At 24.6% G+C, this 16,276-nt stretch overlaps 1 protein-coding gene across 1 annotated transcript; it reads left to right on the forward strand.

Moving 5' to 3' along the window:
• The first annotated feature begins 3,185 nt into the window (after positions 1-3,185).
• On the forward strand, positions 3,186-15,827 carry LOC105149705 (putative fatty acyl-CoA reductase CG5065). Its single transcript, XM_011062297.2, has 9 exons — positions 3,186-3,305; positions 8,515-8,730; positions 9,345-9,542; positions 11,276-11,472; positions 12,371-12,480; positions 12,916-13,111; positions 13,726-13,965; positions 14,110-14,367; positions 15,173-15,827. Exons 2-9 carry the CDS (start codon positions 8,524-8,526, stop codon positions 15,333-15,335), a joined length of 1,569 nt encoding a protein of 522 aa, XP_011060599.1. The 5' UTR covers positions 3,186-3,305; positions 8,515-8,523; the 3' UTR covers positions 15,336-15,827.
• The last annotated feature ends 449 nt before the right edge of the window (positions 15,828-16,276 follow it).

Raw genomic sequence — 16,276 nt, forward strand, 5'->3', positions numbered from 1 at the left:
GTCGCTTAAATTAATATGTGTTAATATATAAATTAATATAGAAAGAGGAACAAGAAAAAAATTATAATAATCATTACAATTAAAGATAAAATTTTGATGATCAATATATCTCAGTCAGAAATGACATCAATGTCGATTCAATGTCGAAATCATCAAATTTGATGTCGATTCGACATCGATTCCATTGTCATTTCTCACTGAAATAAATATAATACTTTAGAAACTTTTTTGGAAGTTTTTTAATAGATAATTTTTTAATAGATAGTTTTAGATAGTTTCTATCTATCTGGATTAAAACAGGAGAGAGAGAGAGAGAGAGAGAGAGAGAGAGAGAAAGAGAGAAAGAAATAAAAAGTTGAAATATGTTTATAAGAGATTTGTTATTTTCACTTTTTTGAAAATATCTTGATATAATAATTTATTATGATTTAAATTTATTTATACCATTTAAATGCGTGCATATAAAAAAATTTGAAAAAACAATGAACAATAATTAATTATATATAAGTTAACAGTTATTTTTATGTCAAGAAAGGGCGTAAAACCAAAGTAAGTAACGCTGTTTCCTTTATCGTTACTTTTTATAATAACGCTTTGATAATGACATAGCATTTTTTATATATTAACGATAACTAATTAAAAACTAAGGTTGGAAAAAAAACTATTTTTCAAAAATAACTTGATATCATCACGTTATTAAAAAAAAGTAATTCATTATTTGTAACGGATTAAAGTAACGAGTAAAAGTAACAAGTCAACGTGTTATAAATAATGAGTTACACTTTTTTCAATTAATAATACGTAATGGTAACAAATTACTTTCCAAAAGTGACTTTCTTAATCTTAATTTTTAGTTAGTTATGATTACTATCACAAAAATTGCAATGTCATTGTCAAATTATATTAGAAAGTAACGGTAAAGATAATAATTCCTGTTGTTGTATAAAATCTATAAAATGTATTCAATGTGTATATATTTTAAGCTTTTATTGATTCTAAAATCTTGATTTTCTCTTTTTTTATATTTTCTATTTAGATTTTCAATTAAATAAATTATAAAAAAGAATGATCAAGAAAATATAAAGTTTTATTGTAAATTTCTGCAGCTATTGTAATCGGAGTTTCCTGCATCTGTTTCTGCAAAAAATAATATTAATAAATGATAGAAATTACAATAATTGACATTTTTTCTGTTTTATGATCTTTAAAAATTATTTTAATTATTTTGTAAAAAAACAAGAAAGATTTTTCGATTTTCTGTGATACTATCAAACAATGCATATGACAAAAATTTGAGAGAATACTTTGTTAAATTAGGAGTCAAATTTTAGAGTGATTTCTAGTTTTCGCGAAGTTATAACTTCTCTTTGCATCGCAAGCAATGTCAGGTCGATGACCTAAGGTAGGTGGCTTTCACATTCATAATATAATCTCATGATCCGCCTCATCATTCTTATGCATCTTATTCAATAAATATAATTTTATACATACTTAATCGGATTGCTCTCGGGCATGAGACTATTGACATCTGTAAGTAGCGATTATAGTATGTGATGTGAGGCATAATAAACTTTGTCAGTAAAATAATTTTATATATAGACTTATCTATCAAGTGTTTTATAGACCGTTTGTGCTAATAGTTTCTAAGTAATAACTCTAACAAGAAAAGTATAAATGATAAATATGAAATCTTAGAAAAGATAATAAACAATTATATTTCAAAAATTTTATTTTTTCTCGAATTATATTCAAATTTTATGTAATAAATTTACATCTTGTTTGGTATATTAATAAAATGTACAAAAGTATAAATATAATAATAATTCCACACACACAGACAACCTTCCTTATAATAATTTGTTTAAATAAATTAAATAATAAATCAGAACGAAGTAATTATTTTTATATATGTATATAAAATATATATAAATATATGTATTTATGTATATTATATATATTTATTTATATATGTACATATAATCATTATGTCATTATCTGGCTAAAGAGTATTTTTCTGATCATGTTTTACTTAGATAGATCATAAAAATTAAGGGAAAAAGAAAAAGAATAATTTATTTTAGAATAATAATAGTAATTTTATATCGTAATAGTTTCTCAGAGTTTTCTACAATGTTTTATATTCTTCGAAAATTATAATTGTCGTATTCCTCATAAATAAACTGAATTGTAATTAATTAATTATAAATATTAATATTTTATACATTAATAAATGCTGTTTCTATTTTCTTAATTTTTCTATTAACTATTTTAAATAATGTTTTATATGAATTTTGATATTTATAAAAAAGAATACCTTTTTTTTCATAAAATACCAAAATGTATATTTTTTTTGTATTAAAAATAAAAAAAAAATTGTATTATATTAAAATACAATTAAGATTATTTTTTAGAAATTTAAAACGTTTAAGACCGTATAGTATTTTTAAAATTTTTTTAGCTCTTATTTAAGCAATTTTCTTAAACACCATTGCATTCTATTGCATTCAATTTAATAAAATTATTTACGCGTATAAGTTAAATAATTTTGTCTGTCTACAATTTCAAATTTCACGTTCCATTTCGTCAAGCTATAATTACTTGCTGCGCTCCTGCAAGAATCTAATGCGCATCCAAGAAATGGTGAAGGTGCGTGAACTCTTTATAAGAGCGAGAGAGTGAAAGAAAATCGACATCGGCTGGTTAGTCTCTCAACAAGAGAGAGAACACTCTGTTACCAAACATAACAACTTTCCGCTAATAAACATCAAACCCATTTTGGCGCACACAACATGAATGTAATAAAGCCGATGGATTTCTATTTCTCTCGACTTTTATAAACATATAGTTACGTCAAATATAATGTTCAATAAAGTTAATTACACTTGAATCTGATACGGCGAATGTTGTTTGATAGTAAAAAGTATATTAAATACTTATCTGTAAAAATGTAAGAGATCATTTATTACAGTTTCGAAGTTTAAGATAATATCGAATCCCAGTGTATTGCCATAGTTCAAATTATATTTCCTACTTTATCAAAATAATGACTGGAAAATTGATATAAAGAGAAGAAAAAGAATGTTCAGAATGTGTCCCAGTGTGTGCAGCTACAGTTAAATGTAGGTGGGGAGAAGAACACTGAAAGAGAGAGAGATCGGCAGGTCGTTTTACAACAGTACAACTTTCAGCATGAGAGCTCAGTAAGTTCGTGGGCATCGAGTACGCGAGATCCATTCTTCGAGATAGAAAGAACATTGCACTAATCACAGACGATCAAAAGATTAAATTCTGTGAGATATCAACAGGTATTTCATATTTTGCATAATCTGTAGTTGTTACAACACTATTCTTGAACAAATATTGTTGATTTTTGAATAATCTTCTTTTCTTTATTCGAATAGAATTTCAATAAATAAATTGAATTTCAAGAAATAAATTAATTTTTTTAAATTAATGATTTTAACATTTTTATAAAACTGCATTTGTTAGCGTAGTTGCCTAGTTAATAATGTTGTTGATTAAATTATATTATCATATTATATATAAATATAAATAAATATAAATATATATAAATTTATATATGTAAATATCAAATATTTTATTGTTTATTTATATTCATTTTAGACGGTCAGTATTCCGCGCGTTAGATATCAAGATTTCTGCAGTTATAATTTTTTATAAATTTATCTTATTAGAATTAATTCTGCATTTCACGCACGCTTTAACTTTTTACTTCTTATTTCTTATTATATTTGCTTAAATACTTATATTTGCTTTAATACTTGAATACTTATAAATGGATACAATATCAAATTACACTGTTACTATTGCACTATTAATCTCGTGATGTACACAAATGCGAAAATGTATAACAATAACTACTTACGAAATAATTGCAGTTAGGAAATGAATTGTGACAATACTTAACTTCAATATATGCGAGTAATCGATTTTACGTGTTTTATATATATATATATATATATATATATATATAAAAAGTATTTAATATAAAATCAATATAAAAATAAATAAAAAGTAATAAAATAAAATAAATAAAAGTAAATAAATATAAAATCCACTTATATATATATATATATATATATATATATATATATATATATATATATATATATTGTATATATGTATATATATATATATATATATTTATATAAATGGATTTTATATTTAAATACTTTTTGCATTACATGGGCTGTGTTCGGAAAATGCTCTATCAGAGCTATCAGCATTCTTTCCTTGTTTTACGCCTAAAGTTCATTACAAGCCTTACAATTGTGTAAGTTGTAAGCAGTTGTAATTGTAAGAATTAACCAATCACAATCGAATATAAAAAAAATACTGTGCTAGGTCAAGTCTTACAACTATGACCATTAACTACGCTTTTGCAATTGTAGAATGAGCTTAACAAATAAATAAAATATTAATAGCATAATTCATTTCCCGACCGCTGTTAATAATACTTAAAATTATAAATGAAATTCTATCTTGAATTCTAACATAAATTGTAAATTATTCAAATAATTCGCGTTTATTTTTTTCTTATTCAAACTTTTTTATGATTTCAAGTATTACGAGTATGGTAATTAAATATAGTGAGAGTTCTTTTATATTAATCAAATTATAAGAAATTTAAATATCAAATTATAAAAATGAAGAAATGCCAAACGTTACATTCGTGAATATAATTAATTAGGTGAAAAAATAGCATTTAATATTGGAATATTTTATAATTTAGTTTTCTGTCGCGCTGTATTATTATACCTTTCTAAACTTTTGTGTTAATTTAAATAACAATAATTATCAAATAATTCGTTTCCGCGATATTTCATTCTCTCTCTCTCTCTCTCTCTCTCTCTCTCTCTCTCTCTCTCACTCCTTTGCTCTTTTTCTTTTTTTTTACTTTTTTTTACTTTAGTTATTTTAGTTTATCAATCTTGATAAAGATATATACTTGAAATGGAATATACATGCGGGACTTTATACATGTATATATGATGGGAGACTTTAATGTTGTTTAACATTTAAGATTATAATCTATTCAAAAATAAACTTTATGTCATCTTAATTTACTTATGCAAGTTTCTGACAGATCAACTGTTTACTGAGTAAATCATCATTATGCTAAAACTAATACAAATTCTAATGAGATACGTGACGCAACGATTAGCTGTAAATTTACATGAGTCTTGTGAATTGCGCACATATGTTCCACAGAGGCGCGCACTTTCTTCGTTGGATAAAACGATGTACATACAGATAACTTGAAAAACTGCTTTACCGCATTTGCACGTATTATCGCATTATATAATGGAATGCATAACAAACGCAATTTCTGATCTACACATGTAAATTGAGTGTAAGCAAAAATTAATAAATGTAAATGAATATAAAAATGTAGATATCTCGGATACCATAATCGATTTATTTTACTTTTTCTTTAAAGAATTAAATTTAATTTGTAACACTTTTCTATTACATCAAACAATATTTCATAGTAGGAGCTGTAGTATCTAACATTTGGAAGTGAAACTGAAATAATATAATAAGATGTTTTTCTTTATGAATATATAAAGAAATTAATATTAAAATGCATAAAGTACTGAAAAAATGAAAAGAAATCATACCTAGAAAATTTAAAAGAATTAATTACTATTTATACAATCAATTTAACAATCTCTTTCAACAAATAAATCATTAACTTTGTAAGCATTGCTGATAAATTTTACAAATTTGTATATTTAAAAAAATTTATAGAATTTAGTAATCTTGATCCGTTGTATTTTTTTTTGTATCTGTTGGAGATATAAATAAAATACAATTAATTATAACTTTGTAGATAATGCAAATTTTAATTGAGCAAATGTTAATTTATTTGAATTTATTTTATTCTGAGACAACTTACACATCTAAAAAATGTTGTGATCATAAAGACATTGTAAAGGGATCTTTTAGATAAAACACTGTACTGTCTATATTGTTATATTTATATTTTTTAAAAGATAAACCTGCTAAAAATTATATATAGAATTTTATGATGTTAACAGTGTAACTTATTATTAAGTATAGACTATGCAATCCTGTCTGTATATAATAATGTCTGTATATAATAATGATGCAAATATATTTATTAAGCTATAAATTCATAATGTGAAGATAATTCGCTAGAAGTTAAGGATGAGTTAATATAACTGATTTATGTAATAAGAATGCAAATTGCAAAGCTCAAGAAATGACTATCGAGTTTACTTTAAAATTACTCTAAAATGTATTTTAAATATAAGAATAAGAGAATCTTGAACAATTAAGCGAAAAAGGAAGATATTCAACCAAAGCGAATTTTAATATCTAATAATATTTTATATTGTATTTTACAATTTCTAATTCAGACAAACGGCACCGATTATTTGCCGATCTTGAAATATAGTCCTACACAGTTCTAAGTTAAAGTATACATATTAAAAATTAAATTGACAAATGATTTAATATTACTGCTAATGAGCATTTTAAAAACACCGTAGAGAACTTATTGCGAAAAATATTACCTTAGCTGAGAAAAATTTACATTGAATTAAATTAAATAGATTTTAGATAGAATTAAATAAGATTTTTTAGATAGAATTAAATAAGATTTTTTAGTAGATTTCAATATTTCTCTTAAATTTGCATCTAAATTATCTTAATTACTTTGGAGAAGAAACAAACATATTATATATTTTATGTTTTAATTACATATTATTAGGTGTTGGAATTAATTCGTAGCGTTTTACAAGTGATGGGAAGTACTTTCATTAATGTATTTTTTAATGCTCATGTGAAATAAATAACATTCTTTCATTAAAAAACGCTACGAATTAATTCCAACACCTAATATATGTTTTAATTGTCATGTCAGATCTGAGTAATGCATAAATTTCCACAAAGGCTCCCTTATTCATTTGTGAGTTTTATGTATCTGATTGAAAGTAATTTTACTAAATATTTAAAGTATATTCAATAAATAATGTAAATAATGTAATTATATTAAGACATTCAAATAATATATTAGATTTATTATAAAATGATACTAAAATCAACTCGATGTTCAAAATATTAATAAATTCAAAACTGAATTCATTTTATATCACTATTGATCGTAAACCTCTATCGTAAATTCTTCATTATAAAAACCTTTATTATGAGAAATTGTTTTGGAAGAAGTTACCATTTGTAAAAGCAAATTACGATTTTATTTTATTGATGTCCTGTCATTCGAGCTAATTTAGTTCGTGTGAAGGAAAATGTGAAAGCATAAGCGATAATGAATACAAAAACGAAACGTGGACTTGATACCTTTATGTGATGATCTATATTAATCGCAAAATTATAATCGCAATCATGATTTTACAATTTATGAATAAGCCAATTTGACAGGTGCTGTAGCTTGTGTTATAGTCAGCAAATATTTTCTCCTTCTTACTAGCAATTTTGAAGTTGAATCCAATCGTAATAGCTATAGTCAGCAAATATTTTCTCCTTTTTATTAGCAATTTTAGATCCGATCGTGAAAAACAAACAAAATTATCATCATTATATGTTATTTGAATTATTTCCCTTTGCGAAGTTTATTTTTAATTGTACTTAACACATTAATAAATATACGCATACTTAAAATATATTTAAAAAGGAATAAATAATTTGTTTTTTTTTTTTGTTAAATTAAAAAAGGTATAAAATATATCATTTTTTTAAATAAAAATTTTATGATTTTAAATACGCTTTACAAATAACAATAAAAAAGTGTTATGCGATATGCGATATCTTATATAATTTATGACAGAAGTTAAGTATATATTTACATATTCAACTTAATATTGTATTAGTCTTTGAAAATCTAAAAAATTTTAATTTATTTCTGGACATAAATTTGTATAAATATGCGATTCAATGCATGTTTCTATAATATTAAAATCCTTTTACAGTTTCCTCAATTAAAAAATTCAATGATTAATAATACATAAACTCGCGAATTTACCTATTAGTATGGAGAAATGTAACGCAGCTCGAAATCAGACCATGGAGTTGCAATTATTTAAGTGCGATTGATCGGCCTTTCACCAATTTTCTCTTCTCTTTCCGCGATTCTTATTTGCTCGAATATACAAAGTTAATGCAAGATTCTTGTAGAAAAATGATGCGGTAAAATAACAAACCGCTAATTTGCGAAATGTATCTATGTGTAGATGAGAGAGGGCGAGAGATAATCATAGAGAATTCGAAAATGTGTGTTACAATGTACGTTTCGCTTAGTTATGAAATTCGCAATATAAATGGTATAAAGATTACATTGTAAATTGAATTTTGCACAATTTACATGTTTTAATAATAACGTGCTCGCTGCTCTCTTCTCCTCTCTCTCTCTCTCTCTCTCTCTCCCTCCTTACTCATTCATTTATCTGTCTGTCAATGATTATCACATATTAAATTACTCAATATATTAAAATTTCCATGCCGTTACAGTTCACAGCCATGGAAGAAAAAGTAACAAAATCCGAAGTTTCATCTTTTTACATAGACAAGACCATTTTTATTACCGGCGCTTCCGGTTTCATGGGTAAAGTTCTCTTAGAGAAATTGCTGTTTTCCTGCTCCAATCTCAACAAGATCTACATTCTCATACGAAGCAAGAAAGGTCGCAGTATTGAAGCTCGACTCGACGAAATGTTCAAAATGCCTGTAAGGAATCGTGAGATTATGTTATCGTGATTTATGTTATCCTCTTTTTTTACACAAGATCGTAGCATTCTACAATATTGATCGAATAAATTAATTAATGCGCATCTTTGAAATTGTTTCATCTTGTCTTTTTTCACTATGACATAAAATATTTTGAATTCTTATGAATATATTGAGAAATATTTATATCTCTTTACACTTAATTATTTTAATTAATTTTTATGTTTTGTTATTCATGTTATTTACTAATTAATGTTAATTAAAAAAAAGATTGACAAATTTTAATAGAGAACTATGTCGCAAAAATATACGTACAATTGAATAAAGTATTTTATCATACATATTTTATGAGATTTTGTTGTTAATATCTATTCCAATTTTTACAGAATTTTTATTTAAAAAAAAATTGTATTATAAAGATTTACGCGTGATATGATACAAGATAGTATGAACTTCGAACATATGACAAAAATTAATTTAGAAATTTAAATAAAAGAAAGAGCAAAATTTTTTTTCTAAACTAGAATGTGACTTGAAAGTCAAATGATAATGCAATATGTGAACATATATACGTGCAAAAAATTAATGATTATTAATAATTGATATTTTTATAGGTATTTCAAAGAATTCGAAACGAGAAACCTTACCTTTTTAAGAAAGTGATACCGATGTGTGGCGATGTATGTTTGCCTAATTTAGGCCTTACCGATCAACAGCGCGAGCTTTTAATAAATGAAGTACACATCGTATTTCATTTCGCTGCGACACTTCGATTGGAGGCCAAATTGAAAGATGCCATCGAGATGAACACAGTAAGAAACTGGAATCTCAATTCGAACTTCTATTTTCAGATCTCTATTTGCATTACTGTGCTTCATTTGTTATTAATTATTGTTAATATCAAATATGTTACACATGGCTACCAATTACCCCGATAGGCAAGTTGTGAAATTGAATGCAAATTGCGCAGAAATGACATGAACTGATAACATTTTTATAATAATTGCACTAAGACAATTCGTCATAACGTAATAATTTTGTTGTAATAAAATTTTTAAACGAAATTTGTAAAAAATTAGATAAATCTAATTTAAAGTATAAATACATTTTAATTTACTTTTCTTTAAGAATATAATGAATAAGATTCCGCGTCGGAGTATATTAAAGAAATAGATCTCATCCAATTATTTTTAAATGCTTGATAAATATTTTCGGAAGATCAGATCATATGTCCCAAAAGCCGTTTGACTTTAAAATTTTTAACTTATCCATATTGAATGTATAATACTTCATGTTGTAATATTTCTACATTAAATTTAGGAATAATTGTACATTTTTACGAGCACAATTACATATACATATTTCTAAAATATAGTTAAAATTTTTTTCTCAATTATTAAACAATTTCTTTTCAAATTAAATTTCAATATGCTAAGGTTACTGTGACTGTTTCTATTAGTGTGCTTTTGTATTTCGATAAATCTTAAAAAAAACTAGCACAAAAAAATATATTTATTTTGTTAAATTATTAATGCATATGATTCAAAAATAATATTTTATTTTTTATTAAATATTAAAATATTCTAATATTTTTCGAAAGATGAGGAATTTATGTAAATCCAGTAATATATACCGCAAGATTTTATCACTTGTCTCTATTAATGTACCCTGTATTGGAACTAAGAATGTTGTGTTATAAGTGTGATTGATTTATGTAATATTAACTTAAACAATTAGCTTAAATTTATTATCTGTTTTAGTAACTATATATTAAAATAAATCAAATGTGGATAGGCACACAAATTGGGGGCACATTAATAGGGCCATCGCCACTTGAAGGAGTCACTAATAGGGATAAAAACATGTTTTTTTATTTTTGTCAAAAACATTATAAAGTATTAACATTTTTTAGATTAAAGAAATATTATAAGAAAAAGAAGTAGTTGAAAAAACCGATATTAATTGCAAGCAGATAAAATTAAAGTTAAAATAAAGATAAAATACAATATTTAATAATTAATTCAGTAACAAGCAAATTGGCTAAAAGGCACATTACTCCATTGAAATGATTCGCCGATATCGTTATTGTTTTGCCAAAATACTATGTTGAAATTAATTGAGAAAACGGATACCAATATTTTAGAAAAGATTAGAATTTCCGCATGTTTTGTATAATCACAGATATACAAAATATATACATATGCTTGTATAATCACAGATTATAAATTTTATGTCGCAAAATTTTATCATATAGTTTAATAAACATTATCCTATCGGGGTACTATATGATTAAACCTATCATTAAACCTTATATTTATGTGACTTATCATTAAATCTTATATTTATGTGACATTTTACATAATGAAGAAATCATGAGACAATGTCGAGCTCTTAAGTTGTGACAATATAACAGCTATAATAAATTTGCAATTATAAATTGTATCATACTGTATATCTTTTAAATCTATAATTCTATAATGCGTATAATATTATACTTCAAAATTTACATGATATTTAAATACATAAAATTGCAATAACCTTTAAGACAGGTACAAAAAAATTACTGGACTTGGCAAAAGAAATGAAGCATCTAGTGTCTTTTGTCCATTTAAGCACGGCCTTCTGTCACGTCGACCAAGAGGAACTCGGTGAACGTTGTTACGATTCGCCCGATGATCCTCAGGATATCATGAGACTTGTTCAATGGTTAGACGACGAGGGTATCAATCTTATTACGCCCAAGTAATTAAACTTGTGACGTTATTCGGTATAAGCGCGGCCTATCCAATTAATATAATTTACTATAATATTAATTATAATATATTAATTATGATATTTATTATATTAACTCTTAGAATGCTACCGCTATTAAATAATTCAGTATTGCTATCGATATATAAATTTTAAACAAAGAAATTTTGTTATAAAGAAATAAGCCATTTTTAATTAATGTATAACAATGATTTTTAACAAACAATTTTTTATACATTTCACACTTTTAATGAATTGATGAATGAAAATAATTATAAATTAGACTACACTATCAAATTCAATCTTGAAATTATATGGAGTATGCAGTTCAATTATGTGTGTATGACTCTTGATACACTTAAATAAAACATAATAACATAAAATAATAAAACCAACCAAACTATTTCTTGCATAAACTTTGCAAGAGAAAATTATAGGAATTTTAACTTTTGCATTTGTAGAATTTATTTTTAACTGATTTTATAAAGGAGCAAATTATAAATTTGCGTGATGATTAATATGAATTATGAGTGTTTATTTTTTTAATTATCTAAATAAATCATGCTTTTATTAGTATTAATATCAATATTAATAATATTAATTTTGAAATATTATATTATTATAATTTTGAAATTTAATTATTTTTTTTACATTATTTTTTATAATTTTGAAATATTAGTAGCAAAATATGTTTAGTTTTCGAGAAATAGGGAGTGCCTCTCTTTTTTAGGAGACTTATGTCAGTATTATACATACGAGATGAATATTATTAGTGCATATATATGCAGATATTGTTTTTTTCGAGCCTTGATTAAAATTAAAATTAACTTAATTAAATTGTTTTATATATTTACAAAAGATTTAAATGTAAAATTATACATTTTTACAGATTGCTTCATCCGCATCCGAATACTTACACGTATTCGAAACGTTTGGCTGAAACGCTGGTATCCAACGAATACCCCAATTTACCTTGTTGTATCGCTAGACCATCAATCGGTAATTATCATTTACTATAGAAATCAAAGCCTTACACATCAATATCATTAAGATCGTTTCGAAGATGCAAATTGCATCAAATATTTGTTAAATCGCTAGTCAATTTAACTCGTGATAATACTGCGGTTTAGTAGAGTTAACGTTTTCAAAGACCGAAAAATCATTTCGATGCGCGTTTTTGGAGACTGCACACGTAGTATATAAATTCACGCAAGAATCATACAAGCATTTAAGATCCAGCTAGACTATGTAAAGTTTTGATTTCTATAGTTATCACATATACGGTCCTATAATATGTTAAATTATCTTATTATTATTATCTTATTATTATATCTTATCTATTTATTTGTTTATAATTATTAAAAATTATGAAAATAATATCTCGACGATTGAAAGTAAAGAAAAGTAAAAATTAATTTCTCAATATCTATTTAGTAACACCAAGTTACTTGGAACCGATGCCAGGATGGGTCGACAATCTGAACGGACCAACAGGATTGCTTGTCGGTGCAGGCAAAGGTGTCATCAGATCAATGCATTGCAATGGCGATTATCACGCCGAAGTTATACCAGTCGATCTCGCAATTAACGCTATAATTACGATTGCACGCAAAATTGCTATTAATCAAAAGTAAATATCTTTGTTTTGCCTTATATTGTGTGTGTGTGTGTGTGTGTGTGTGTGTGTATGGTGTGCTTTTTCTCAATAATAAAACATGATTTAAATTAGAATGAATTTATTGTCTATGTTTGTAAGATCTAGACTACTTGTATTAATGTCTTTTAATTTCTCTTTTCTGCAGTATTTAATATAAAGAGTTATTCTCTAAATATTTAAATAGAAATTACGACAAACAATTTTAACTAAAAAAACATTTTCAATAAAAAATTTTTTGTTAAATTTATTTTATTGAAAAATAGTGACTTATTATAACTTATAAATTGTTTAACATTAAGGCTGATTTCACTAATTCTAATTCTTAAAATTAGAAATAGGTAAAGAATAAATTAAATTGAGATTAAAGCTAATCTTACATTGGTAGAATCGGACCTAAGAAAAGTAAATTTTTTGGTACATTTTTTAGAAAGATAGATTTTATTTGTTTTACACTTGAATAATTATTCTATTAAAAATACTTAAATAGAATAATTATTCAAGTTTATTTTCTGTTTAATTTTTCTTTATTTTTATTTATAGTATTTATTACACATCTATTCTTTATTTCTCATATTTGTTATTTACAGATCCAAAACTATACCCGTAATTAATATAACACAGAATAATGTAAGACCGATTACATGGGCAGAAGTAATAGAGAAAGGCAGAAAACGTCTTCATGAATATCCTTTCGATGGACAAGTTTGGTTTCCGGATGGCGATATACGTAACAGCAAATTTGTGCATAATCTCTTCGTCTTCTTTTTTCACATGATTCCCGCATACTTGATCGACTTTCTGATGTTAATATTTCGACAAAAAAGATTGTAAGTTTTACATTTTTTTAGGTATTATATTTTCTTGTTTCAACATATTTATTATAATATATTTTTAGACAATATTATCATGACTATGTAAAAAACTTCCCTCTTATTAACTATTATTTACTTTTATTTTGTTTTTATAAACAGTATGATTAGAATTCAGAAGCGAATCTCAGACGGGTTGGACGTGTTACAATATTTCACCACGAGGGAATGGGTGTTTTATAATGATGGACTAATTAATTTATTTGAAGAACTATCGACGGAAGATCAGAATTTATTTAAAATTATAGTTTATGATATCGATATAGACGAGTATTTAAAAACTGTTATTCTTGGCGCACGGCAGTATTGTATGAAAGAGGATTTGTCTACTCTTCCAAAAGCCCGCCGGCATCAAAAAATGTAAGTATTTTTCATGAAGATTATCACAATGTTTTCATACAGTCGAAGAATAACGATTCCGTAAGATTTATTCTTTATCAATTTCTTTAGAAAAACTTTTTTAAAGCAACAATTGTCTCAATTTTTCGATAAACATAAGAAGAATAAATATATAAAATGCAATGATTTTTATACTAATAAATAATTTCTAGTATTCTTTTTTCTTCCAATTCTTGGAAAGTAACAATTGTTCTAAGAGAAACTGAACACTTTCTATTAGTAGAAAAATATTTATTCACATAACAGAAGAAACAACTAGTAAGAGAAACTTGATGTTTGAATTTATTATTTGTTCAAATCCATTTTCTTCTTACGCTGATATGCATTTCTGCATTTTACATTTTATATTAATTATATGTACATTATGTATATATATATATATATATATATATATATATATATATATATGTGTGTAATTACAGATTTGAATTTTTGTTGAGAAATAAAAAATATTTTTAATTTCCAAAAAAAAATTAGGACAAAGACATATGAACTAAATCAAACTAATTAACATTACATTATTCAAATCAACTAATATTATATTTCAATCATATTATTAATAGAATTTATACATATTACATCATAATTTAACTAAAATTATTCTGTTAAATATATATTCTGTTAAATTTATGTTAAAAGTAATTAAAATTTTCGGATAACTTTTTCAATTTTCAACATCTTTTTCTTAATATAATATATCAAACTTGATTTTTAATATGTCATAAATTTTGTGTTTCAAAAATTGTGTGATACACGTTTGTTTCAGAATGTACATTGTCCATAACATAGCGGTGTATTTATTCTACTTTGGCATGTTATATTTTATTTATAACAATATTGGGATAGTAAAGATATGTCTGGATTATGTCACCAACATTATAAAATCGCTACCGCTTATAGGCAGTTTACTGAGCAAGATGCATCTTTAAAAGCGTTTATATATATATATATATATATATATATATATATATATATATACAAACGAGTTGAGAGATATATATATGTGTGTGTTCATTAAGTTTCATTCACATGGAATGCGATAAGTAGTCGAGGAATCGTAATTCCTCTGATGATGATCTATTGCGTGATCTCTCAACTCGTTTGTAATTTGAAGCATAAATTATAAGAGAAAAGCAATTTCATTAAAATGTCAATAAGTGGAAATATTATTGATATTAACTATAAATTTAATACATAGATACTAGATTCGGGTATTTATAAAAACTGACTACATTAGTTTTCAATTCTCAATCAAAACTTAGATTTTAGGAAACTTCAAAAGTTACACATACGAGATAGATGTAATGTAAAAAATTTTTTGTAATATATATTTTATAAATGTATCATAATAAAAATGTATCATCACACTATCCAATACATGAACATGTTTAATGGAATAAAGGTTTATGTGTATACAAAAATGCATTATTTGAGAAAAGGTTTATTGTGCTAATACTATTCATTATTATAATTAAAAGAAATTAAAACTAATCGTGTAATTTATTATACGCATACCATACGTATCAATATATACTATCAATCATTTGAACTTATGAATAAAATATTCACTTTTTATGGACTTATTGAACTTACGAATAAAATATGCATTTTTTATTGATGTTCTACTTTTAACAAAAGCTTTATTTTTAATTATGTTTAGCAATTTAAAATTAATAATTTTAGTTAATTGATTACCCATTGTTATATAAATTATTTATTAAATTTATTATAAATGATCAATAATATTTTTGAAACATGATTCTATTTATTCTATATGTGTATGCCATGTATTTGCTGGTGTATACATGTTACATATACATCTTGTAATATATATATATATATATATATATATATATATATATATATTCTG

Source organism: Acromyrmex echinatior, chromosome 11, assembly GCF_024713525.1.
Source record: "Acromyrmex echinatior isolate Ae372 chromosome 11, ASM2471352v2, whole genome shotgun sequence".
NCBI classification, from domain to species: Eukaryota; Metazoa; Arthropoda; class Insecta; order Hymenoptera; family Formicidae; genus Acromyrmex; species Acromyrmex echinatior.

Coding starts and splice junctions, on each gene's coding strand:
- LOC105149705 (XM_011062297.2), top strand. CDS start 8,524: ATGGAAGAAAAAGTAACAAAATCCGAAGTTTCATCTTTTTACATAGAC. Junction 13,966..14,109: donor ATATTTCGACAAAAAAGATT/GTAAGTTTTACA, acceptor TTTTATAAACAG/TATGATTAGAATTCAGAAGC. Junction 14,368..15,172: donor GCCCGCCGGCATCAAAAAAT/GTAAGTATTTTT, acceptor CGTTTGTTTCAG/AATGTACATTGTCCATAACA.